Here is a 12,519-nt window from a genome sequence, read left to right as displayed (position 1 = left end):
CGTACCCAATGCCTTTTCATCATAAGTTTACGTAAATGAGTTCGTTAGAGGTCAATAATGGGTCGGTTGTCCCTATGTAATATGTAATTGTCTCGAATTAGTATACAATATTTGTATTGAAGTCTTTGTTAATCCGTATAAGCTTATCGTACTTAAATATAAGTATATAACGGCTCTTATAAATAAAAATCATGATCCTTAAGTCATAACCCTAAAGCATGGTTAAGACAATCCAAATGTTAATGCTCTACTTGTATATTTCTTCTAGTTTTCTTTCCTTTTTTTCTTTTTTTTCCAATTGTACATGAAACGGCTCCGTCTATTTAAAAAAAAAAATCTGATTCTTTGAAAATAGGAACATAAGGACTTCTAAAAAGGAAACTCGACGGTAGAAGCCCATGTTTTGACTATATACCACAGTCCAACCGAAACCCACTTGAAGAGTTGAAGCCCAACGATAACACTCAAAAAGATCATATTTGACAGACTTAGTTTAATTTTTAATTTGGTTAATATACTTGCATGATAGTTAAACTTTTCACTTACAATATAGATTTGTACACTTGTATCTTTACTCGTTTATTTCCCCTTTTCTATAAATTGTTGCACAAATATCAACAAAGAATTACGAAATTTATAATTATTAACATTAAAAAAAGAGGGGCTATTGTTAAGTGCAAGAAATTTACTATGTTACTTTTTACCATATGTTGTTTTTCATATTTGTACTACTATTTTTCAACAACAAATAATAAACACAAATTCTATATAGTCATGCATTAGACAATACAAAAAGGCAGTCAACGAAGCCTTGCACCGTCCATCGCCATCATTATACATGTGCTGATTGAAGTTTAAGATTCTATTTTTATGAGTCTAGCTATCACAGAATCTAAAAATTTTAGTAAACTCAATAACTCATCTACATCCGTACATCATGTTAGATACAAAGTTAAATAAAATCAGTTATGTTTTCAACAATGATCGAACAAGTAAGATTTAATCAAGTGATATCACATGGTAGTTTAACAATATGAATTAGCTGAATATTATAAATCATTTGTGATTTGTGGTATATAATACTAAGAATATCAATTCAGATAAAAACTTGAATGCATTTTACTGATATGAAAAAATACTGATCGAAACATTTAAATTTGATAAATTTAGGATCATATTTTTTTGTTATATGTCCTCCTAATTAATAGGATCGTGACATGTGAAAAATTAGCGGGTGAAATTGAGAAAGAGAATTAGTGGATTACATGTGTTAACAAATGGATATATTAGATAGATTTTTAGAAAGATTTATCACTTCCCTTAAAAATATCAATCATGAATATCATCATTTTCAAGAATATTTGATATTATTTTCTAATTTTCTAACCTCAAGTACTCATATATCAAATTAACCCTTACTTATAATTAACAATTAATCAAATATAATATATCATTTTTTATAAATAAATATTTTATAAATCCTCAACGTAATTCACGAAGTATTCTTTTTACACACTAAAAGTATAAACAAATTCAATTTTTTGTTACATGCCTTTGAAAATGACGTTAGTAGTCACAAGTCACAAATAGTTTTGGTTCGAAACATGTTTTGCTTTGGAATGAAGATATCACAATTTACAGAGGAACTCTCAGAATTAACCCAAGGTTTTGAGTTTGATCCTTATGTTAGGGATGACAAGTCTTGGGATTTTTTTCTCCAAATACTTGTAACGGCCTATAATCAACATCCCGTTGTCTGGGGTACGTGCAAAGTTTCACCATTATACAGTGAGGTTTCTCTGATGTCGTGTATCGACTAAATGTTCGAAAAAAATATATATATATTACAATTTACACTTTAGTCCTCCAAGAAATTTGTGTTAGTCTATGGAATCCCCCATAGTTATGTGTAAAAGTAAAATAGTGCATGAAAAGAAGCAAAAACAGAATCTTTTGCCATATCAGGAGAGAAGATATTATGGTGTTCTATGACAGCAAAATGATACTTTTACAGACATCATGTCTCTCTTCGTTTTTGTCCTTTTTTCGGTTTTACTAAACACGAAAATTGACAGTAAAGTTACTGTTTGATATCTCAATTTGTGTAATTTGATGGGAACAATTCCTAATTAAAGATGAAAGTCTACTACTACTGGGATCTCCGCCTCTTTTGTCAAAATTGTTCAAAATACGAGATGGTTTACAAAATACAGTATATGGTTGTTAGGTTATCGCATTAGTTGAGGTTGTTCTTTCTATAAATAACCTAATCTAACATTTTACATTAGCTTTTTATATATTTTTCCCATAAACATCTTCTTACTAACATAAATAACATATTCAGATTTTTCACAAATATCCAATAAATTTTGGCAGAGAGTAACACCACCAGGCAAAAGTCAACCCGACCACGTCGCCGCTAATACTCTGACACTGACAGGGGGACCGCTAATTTCTCATTCAGATTTACCATTACAGACATGGGGGCCCGCATTATTAGCGGCGACGTCGCCGCTAATACCCTCTATGGTGGGGTTACACATTTTCCCCTGGTGGGGTTACACATCCCGTAAATATTTACATACAATTATATATCAATATATTGAATATCGGTATATACCAACCGGTATTACTAGTATTGAAAGGTACTCTGGTATTTTAAGTCTAATATTTTTCCGGTACTTTCACTATTCAATACCGGTCGGTTTTTTTCAGTATTTTTCGGTATTACCATTCTGTTATTTCCGGCATTTTAATATTTTTTAAAACTATTTTTATGATACTTTATTATACTTTTTTGCTATATGTAAACGTTAAAATTTATATCTTGTTATCAGATAAGTTCTTTGGTATTATTTTTTGAGTGGATAATAATTATATATTGACTATTTTTGTTAAATTGTTAATAGTTTTATAGACATTAAAAAAATTTAATAAACTAAAAAAGTTGTATCGGCCGGTAATTCCGGTAATACAGATAATAATGGTAATACCATGAATTTTTTCCCCACCGGTATGACTAAATTACCGTTTTTTAAAACATTAGTATAATACACTGATTGTGCACCAAACCGCGTCGTATGCTTTGTGAGTAAAGAGAATGATTTAAGGAGATAGTAGAAAGGGTTTTAGGTTTTATTGGCGATTCCTTGAAGGTCAGACAATGTCTCTATACGCCAATTATGTGTGTTAAGGTTTTCAGCCGATTGTAGGTCGTGCCTATGAAGGAGAATCCTTCTCCTTTTATAGGAGAAGGTTAGGATTTCTCATTCCTTCTTGGATTCGATATACACTTGTCATGCATATCTTGATTTAGTTGTCATAGTTATCTGATCTCTTTCTTAAGATAATCATCCTAATTTGAGTTGGATATACTTAACCTTGGATGAATATCTTTTTATCTTTAGAAAGGATTTATTTTAATCCTTAACTATTTAATCAAATCAAGCACTTCCCGGCTTAAGCCATTCGTGGGGATGCTTCGTGCTTTATAATCTTCGTACGATGAATCGGACGGGTACACCATTATATACATACAAAAATTATCTCTTCATTCTTCCTAATTTTTCTCAACAAACACTCATAGATGGACCATGTGATCATCACCCACAACAACACTCGCTAAATACATCCTACACCTCATCTCATACTTCCCACAAACAACCTTAATATAGGTAGCCTTAGAAAATCTAGGTAAGTTAGATCATAGACATTTTTCATCTAAAAAATTATTGAAAAGTTTTTTATAGATGAATAACTTATTTCTTTAATTGGTTGATATTCTTCAACTGATTGAAGCAAAAGCTTTATTACAAATACATTCAATATAATCAAGAAAATGAGAGGCAAATGAGTTTCCTAAAATTATATACTCCATAGTTTATATAATGATGTGGTAAAAAAAATTTCTATTAATAACTAATTACTATTGAAGATGAAGATGCTTTTAAAATTGTTGAACTTTAACATAATTGAGAATCGAGACTATTGAGAGTGAAACGTCCTCCCTCAAAAGACGCCCCCAAGTCGTCTACAAGCTGCCATCCACACTACTCGGATATGGATGAGTTGGCCGAAGTGGCAATATAGTTGAGTTTCTACATATATTTGACTCGAAGAAGATATTGTGGCATGAGGTTTGATGTTTGGTTATCGATAAATGATATTAGTATCATATCTTTTAATTAGTTTGCCATATTCATGTATTAAATTATGATAAATTTATCAGAAAGGATAATAGAATATCACGTCCCAATGTTAATACTAATAGATATTAACCCAAGTTTTCAAAAAGAATGATTTATGTAAAAGTTACCCCAAAAGAATCGGAATAAAACTACGAGAATAGAAAAAAAGGAAAAGAAAATAAATCTGTCGGCCAGCCAAATTGTTTGATAAGTTACCAAGCTAGATGAATGTTTCACTATGCATTTGAGAACTGCTTCACAACTAATATAAGGTACACAGGATCCTAAAGGGTTGTGTAGTTGTGATTTATTTTGTTTTTTTATAAGTTTCATTATGTCATTATGTGTACATTTTTAAAATAGTAGACTACAGGAAAAGTTTAAAAACGATCATAGAAATACCGAGTTATGGTACATTATATTTAAAAAACGGTTCATTTTTGCATAAACTAGAAGAACAACATTAGATATACATAAACGGCTCATTTTTGTATAAACTAAAAGAACAAAATCTTATGCGTTTATAAATTGGAGCATCAAAATTTAGTAAGTTTTCTAACAATTGATAAACAAGCTAATATATTGGAGATGTGTTATGAGAATCATTGGAAATGAAAGTGGAGACGCTGCAGGGAAATGAGCCAGTTTTCTGAGATGTTGGATCTCATCGATAACTGTTTTATCTTTGATGTCGTTGATAGATGGGTATGGAATAGTAATGATAACCTTACGTTCACTGTGAAAGAATTAAGTTGTCTAATTGATTCGGCTTCCTTGCCTACCATTAATCGTTCAACCAGGTGGATGATATTTATTCCAAGAAAGGTAAACATTTTTGCTTGGCATTTATTGATCGATAGACTTCCTACCATATTCAATCTATCTTCTCGCGGTCTGAAATCAGTGTCCTTTTATGTCCAGTTTGTAATGCTCGGCCAGGAACCACTGCTCATGTATTTTCAGAATGCTCCCTGGCTTCTCGGATTATCTCTTGTATAGCAATATGGTTAGACTTAGATTGTATTGCTCCAGTACGCTCAGACCTTTTCTTTGACTTGGTGGACAACGCTAGAATAAAGACGGATGCTAAATAATTGACTCTTTCAATCATCTTCACGGCTTGGTGGTACATATGGCACATGTGGAATATGTTGGTTTTGAAGTCGTCGGATAGTTTACAAGGCGACAATTTTGAATATATCCAACTTTATTCTTTTGATTGTGAACAAAAACAAAATCTATAGATTAATTTCAATTAATCTACTAAGTTGAAATCTGATCTCAAGCAAATAATCAAACCAACACAAAATCACCCCTGCTATTCAATTGTGATCCATTCAACTTAAATTGTTGAATGTTCTAATACATAATAATCAAGTATAATAATCTATATCAATATGATTGATATAGATATATGAAATATATGTATCTATATTGAGAGAAAATACAAGACGAATATGAATGAATAATGTCGGATGATAACCCTAAATGGGTTATAATTGTGTATTTATACACAACCAAACTTCTAACTCTTTTATCTAATTTTAGTCCTTTAAGTTTCAGAATGCACAGCTTCAATCCCTCAAACTCTTAATAGCTTACATGTATCATCCAAACCTGAAACATAGCACTTAACCATACAATAAGAACAAATGTATAAGATTAAGAGAATAAGATTATCATTTTAACATATTGATATAAGCATAGAAATCATAGATTATATATTAAATGAGAGCAGTGACTTTCTAACCCTCTCTTGATGTTGTAATTTGTTGGTTGTTTGTCTTGAGCTCCGTTTAGTTTTGTTAATGAAAGTTTTGCATTTTAAAAAAAAAAAAATTAATAAGTTATGAGCTAATGGTTTTATTTTGACTTAAAAATTTTAAAAGATTTAAAGGATAAAAAATGTTCTGAGGTTCATGATCATTCACAAAGTGGTATCACCAATTAGTATTAAAAAATGTTGAAAGATTTAATGCCCCTTATGTCTTTTAGCATGGGGGTTTTCTCTAGCATTAGCTAGTTTTCTCCAGAACAGGTAGTGTGACTTCCACCGCCAGTATGCCCTTGGATTGACTATGTTGGTAACGTGACCAATCTTTACCGGACAATGAAGAGGCATGCCGCTAAGTTCAATCACCACTGCCGTTAAAAAAAAAATAGTATTCCTTTCTGGTGTACAAATACTTTGATAGATTGCTAATGAAATTATTCGGTATGCATTAAACACCAAAATCAATATGAAATCCACTTTTCGTCCAAACTAATCTAAAATCCGAACCATTTGGTCAAATTCAAATTGTACAGTCAAACATTGAAAACCCCTAGTCATAACGTTAATTCCTACACATGAATAACCAAATAAGTTAGGTTTTTTTTTGGTCGTTTTCGATAGTTTGATTATTCATTAATCATTGAACACGAGTTTCAGATCATTTTGAAATTGTAAGCTTGGAGAATTTTTCAGGTATCTTTCACTAATGAAATTACACACATGTTGCATAATGAGAAATGTCATTATTGTTATGGAGGCTTATCAACTTGAGTTTCATAGGTTAGGACGTTAGGTATTTTTGGAAGCTAATTTAATACCCAAAATTCAACGAATTCATATTTCAACAATCAAAATCGAAATTAAAAGCATTAAAGCAATCCCTTTGATAACGACTAATCCATTTTAAAATTGGGTATGCAATCACAACATATCTTATATCATTATTATATACGAGTAGTACTTAGCATATACATCTTTTTGCCAAACCAACTATAAATAAAACATAGATCATTAAAACATCAACAATATGCATATATTTATACAACTTTTTATAGATAATATAGATCATGAAAACATCAACAATGCACTACTACTATCTGTAAACTTTTGTCTGCCAAACAAATATTAAAATCTCTAGTGAGGCAAAACTTTTGATTTTTAGATCATAGATAATAACAAACATTAATAATATAAACAATACACAAACTACAAGCTCCATGTTCTTCTACCCTACAGCCACAAAGGCCCCCTTTTCTGCCTCCTATAAAATTAAATTTTCATCTATAAAACTAATTAAAACTCACAGAAATACTTGGAAATCCTACATGATACTACAACTATCAGTGTTCTCATCACTGAAGATATGAGTCATGTTATCGTTCGCCGGTGCTCCCATTGGTGGCCCGTACGCACCATGTTGTCCCATTGGTGGCCCGTATGCACCGTGTGGTGGCTGACCGCCGTACAGCATCTGAGGGTGGTACATATTAGCCCGCTGTTGATTCATCAGCATCGCTTGCATATATTGTTGCTGCTGATATTGTTGTTGCTGAAATTGTTGTTGTTGCTGGTACGGGTTACCACCATGCTCCATCCCTTGAGGTCGGTATCCCATTGGTAAACCTTGTGCCGATGGCATTTGGCCCATTGGGTAACCACCCATTTGACCCATTGAGTAGTTACCCATTTGAGGCATCATTGGGTTACCACCCATTTGACCAATATTACGAGCACCACCACCTCCACCGTTTTGCCCCGTATTCTTCCCACCACTGCCGTTTTGTCCCTTATTTTTCCCACCACCACCGTTTTGAGGTTTACTGAACTCTAGAAACTCGCTTTGTTTACCGCCACCATTGAACTTTCCCTCGTCGTGATGTTTTCCGCCTTTATCGCCTTTCTTGTCTCCTTTCTTGCCGCCCTTAGGACTTGACGCACTTTGTTTCTTTTTACCGCCACCAAGAAGTGCCCCACCAATCTTACTTCCAAAAAAGGCACCAAAACCGCCACCACCCCCACTTTTACCATCTTTACCCTTTTTACCACTCTCACCACCACCCTTTTTACTGTCTTTACCATTTTTAGCATCATTTTTTCCAGCCATGCCTTTGAACTGTCCAGGCAATTCAAACCCTGCACCTGGTCCTTTTTTGCCATTACCATTCATCATTGCAATTGGCCCATGGGGTCCATGTCCACCCACCCCTGGCCCAGCCATCATTTTATTGGGCTTTTTCTCATACTCATCAAAACTATCATCATCTTCATCATCATATTCATCATCAAACTCATCATCATCAAAACTATCATCATCGTAAAAATCGTCCTCATCGTCAAACCCCCCACCGCCATGCCCACCACCACCAATCGGTATATTAAACTTCACCTGTTTCTGGTCCTTGTTTGGCAACTTTAAATCCTTAAACCCGCTAATGGGTATTTGTATCGGTTGATTACCCTTCCCATCTTTCTGCTTATCTTTCCCACCACCACCTCCACCACCACCACCGCCGCCTTTTTTACCCTTGTTATCTAAAACCATGTTTTTAAACTGATTATTAAGAACATTCCCACCTTTCTGTGGTCCCCATAGCTCAGCATGTTTCCCGGCCTTGTTAAGCTTTTTAATAAGTGCTGCTGGATCAGCATTTCCAGACACAGTAACTTTTCCTTGATCAAGATCTATGCTAGTTTTATACACCCCTGTTCATATATAATACCAAAATATTAGAGCACATCAAACTCTCAAAATATCATTATGCACCAATGAATTACCTTTACTAATAAATAAATCACTATGCCCCAAAGAGTCAAATATCATTATGCAACAATAATTTTACTAATAAAACATTGTACATTTTTCTAAGTCCCCCACTCACTTCTTTATATCACTATGCCCAAATAGTCAAATATCATTATGCACCAATAATTTTTATAAATATTATTAAACAGTCTTATTATAATTTATAAAGAATAATAAATCATATATATTTGAAACTGGAAGACAGAGGTCATGGGTTCGATCCTCATCCCATGCAAAGGTTGAAGGGCCTTTTCTACCATTTAGGTAGAAACTGGAAGCAGCCTCTCTATTTAGCTAGAGGTAAGGTCTGCCTACATCTTAACCTCACCCATACACCGTCAAGGTATTGGTGCTCAAATCCCGGAGGCACTACGCAGTTAGTTACTTTTATATATTTGAAAAAAGCAAACAAACTAGTCCACTAATGGTCAAAACTTAAAAGAAACAACTAATGTGTGTAAACACGCAAAACACTTTCACAATTTTCCCTTATGATGTCTTGTTTTTGGCTAAAAGCAACAAATTTATTTAGGTGAAAACACGCTATAACCACTTTCTCACTACCCATCACTTTCCTGCCACCGCCTTACTGCTTTCCTTTTTTTAATTTTTTTTATTTACATAAATTTTATTAAAAATTTTATTTTATTTAGCAATAGTTATTCTAACACATCAAAACATTGTCTTGTGTGTAGTGTTGTTACCTAGGAAGAAATATATATATATATATATCATATAATAAAACATGATAAATATAAAAAAGTGCATGTTCTCACACAACACCAATCAGTCAACTCTCTGGCCATTAATTTGTCCTTTTGTTACACATACTTTAAAGATAAGAAACTTCATTGGGTGTGGTTTACTTTTTTAAACAAAGAAACATATATTGCAATCTTTTTACAGAGTACGACTAGTCGACTATATACATATTATATACACTAATTACACTTCGTTAGTGATTACATTTTTATTTTTTTTATAAATAATATAGTACATAAAAAAAAAAAAATTGCATGTGAAGGAAGGGGGACAGACAGGTCATGTCAGCACTGGTCTCAGCAAGCTTCAGCAAGACTAGACCCATGGACCAAGAATCGTCATATCAATTACATTTTTTATTTTCTTTTTTCTTTTTTGTTAAATTAATTTTCTTTATCACTTTACCACTTACATTTTATCTGTACTCTCATGATATGTTAAACTTTTTCAAACTTTATTCTCTAATAAATATCTACATTATTATAAAATATTTATTTATTTATTTAAATAAACCACTTCTTTTTAAGTATCCGACCCGATTTACAGGCTAATCAAAATCCCAAGACAAAAACCCATATAATGGACTATCGTAATTACCAAGAAAAATATCTAGAAATATCTCTTAATGGACCAAAAACTTTAAATATAAATGAGCACAAAAAAGTTAACAAAAGGGTATATAAGGTATATCATTTAATGACCAAATATCCAAATTTGTAACTAGAATTTGACACTTTGAAACATGACTATTTGTAAATTTCATATGACTATTTTAGCCTTACAATGTAAGATATTAACATTTTATAAAAATTACTTGTGTTTATGATAGATAAATAAATAAAAAACACATATTGTAAATTAACTAAATATCAAATAAAAATTACATTAGTTATGAGATGCTCTAGATCTATAAATAAATGAAATTAACAAAGAAAGATAATGAAAATAAAAGAATGAATAATAAGAAACTAACCATCAACTTTATTCAAGAGTTTTTTAATTTTCTGCTTGCACCCATCACAAGCACACTGTATATTCACTCTTAGAACACAAGTCTGCATATTCACAAAAATTCAAAAAACAGAGTTAGTAGTAATATATATTGTGTAAGTAAAGGTCATATATAAATGAATTAACTAAAATAACAGTTAAATGATAATAATTAAAAGTACCTGAAGTTTCATGAAGTCTTGTTTGTTCATCTTGAAATATTGTGTGTTTTGGTATGTCTACTATATCAATAAAGGGAAGAGATATATAGAAGAAGAGAGAGAGAGATAGAGAAGGGAAGTGTGTATGAAATAAAAAAACACACTAAATTTAAAGCGGTAGGGGGGAGAGAGGAGTGTGGTAGTACTTATTTCAAAGCTTCACGTGGGCCCCTACCTGGCCCTCTTTCTACAGTACCTCCAGCTCCAGCTTGGTTGGTATTTCAGCAATTGTATTTTTTCACAGGAAACTAGTGGTCAGGCCCGTCCAATGGACGGAGAGTCTCAAAATATATTAATTAAAGCTAAAAAATTAGCATTTAAATATATTAAATAGATATACCGAAATCAATTTGAAAATTTACTAGCTGAATAGTCATTCCATCGGTCTAAATACTCCAAAAATTATCCGCCCAATGAAGAAACATACGAAAATTAACTCCATATAAATATTGATTTCAGTTTACCCTTTTCTTTCGACTTTAGTTAAATAAAAAATTTACACTTTCTTATATATTCTAAAAGTGTAAAATATATATATATAAGTATAATTAAATATAAATTAGGTTAAAATGTAAATTGGTGATGGAAAATCAAAAAGTGTAAGTTAAATATTTTAAATTGTGCTAAAGTGTAAATGGGTGATGGGAAACTAAAAAGTGTAAATTAATTGTTTTAGATTGGGGTTAAAGTATAAATTGGTGATGGAAAACCAAAAAGTGTAAATTAATTTAGATTAATATTAAAAAAAATTAAAAGATTGATAAGGAGGGAGGATTAAACTCAAAGAGGTGGATTAGGGTGCCAAGTGTACCCCCAACCCCCTCTTTTAGTTATATTATAGATAATAAATACTCCTAACCAATTCTCTTAAAAATCCTCCTAATATATTCATTTGTTAACACATGGAATCCACTAATTCTCTTTCCTAATTTCACCCACTGATTTTCCACATGTCACAATCCTATTAATAAGGAGTATTTTTAGGCTAATAATTTAGGAGGATTGATCATTACCCTTTTGTATAACTTTCCCAAGCCACCGGAGTTTTCAAAATAAATTCTTAACTCTCTACCTTGTCGAGTCCGAGTCACGAGTTCTCCAACTTTAATACGGACAGGATGATGATGAAACGTGATCTTATCAACTAATCTAACATTTAATTTTCAAGTTTGAAATATTATGTTAATATTTTTAAATAATTATGCTTAAATTTGAAGTTTGAAATATATTTTTAAAGTTTAATTACATATAATTTCAAAAATACTTATGTTTCTATATAAAATTATAATCCGAGTTCTCCCCGAGGCGAGTCCGATTCTCCAAAAACTCCTAATTCCATTTTTCGCCGAGTCGAGTCCGAATCACGAGTTCCTCAACTTTATTTGTATGTGTGATATTTTATAGGGGTGATTTTATGTCATTTGCCACATTAAATCACTATAAATTTTTAAAAATGTCAATTTTATCTATAATCATATTGAAAAAACCTCACATATCAAATGATTTAGAGGAATATTAATAATAAAAAAAGGAGGTTTGCCATTTACCATAAAATTCAGGGGTTGACTTTTAATATGAAAAGTATGTTTTTTATACACGTTAAATATAACCCTTAGGGCCGCATTTAACATTTCCAAAAAAAAAAAAAAAATGGGATACCACACATTCTTGTGGTAGGATGTAGCAATATTACGAAGCAATCTATTTTAGAGTAACCATGTACTTCAACCGTTCCAGTCAATGATGGTTATCACCATAATAGTAGATTCTTACGAGTCACGT

General features: G+C 31.9%; 1 protein-coding gene across 1 annotated transcript; it reads right to left on the bottom strand.

Annotated features, from left to right (window-relative positions):
• Positions 1 to 7,099: 7,099 nt before the first annotated feature.
• On the bottom strand, positions 7,100 to 10,840 carry LOC122603526 (heavy metal-associated isoprenylated plant protein 34-like). Its single transcript, XM_043776252.1, has 3 exons — positions 10,699 to 10,840; positions 10,500 to 10,581; positions 7,100 to 8,664 (listed from the first exon to the last, which is right to left on the bottom strand). Exons 1-3 carry the CDS (start codon positions 10,726 to 10,728, stop codon positions 7,283 to 7,285), a joined length of 1,494 nt encoding a protein of 497 aa, XP_043632187.1. The 5' UTR covers positions 10,729 to 10,840; the 3' UTR covers positions 7,100 to 7,282.
• Positions 10,841 to 12,519: the final 1,679 nt, after the last annotated feature.

The sequence above is a fragment of the Erigeron canadensis genome, chromosome 6 (genome assembly GCF_010389155.1).
Source record: "Erigeron canadensis isolate Cc75 chromosome 6, C_canadensis_v1, whole genome shotgun sequence".
Lineage (NCBI taxonomy): Eukaryota > Viridiplantae > Streptophyta > Magnoliopsida > Asterales > Asteraceae > Erigeron > Erigeron canadensis.
Note: the sequence above shows the minus strand (reverse complement) of the source record. Positions and strands in the feature narration are given on the sequence as shown.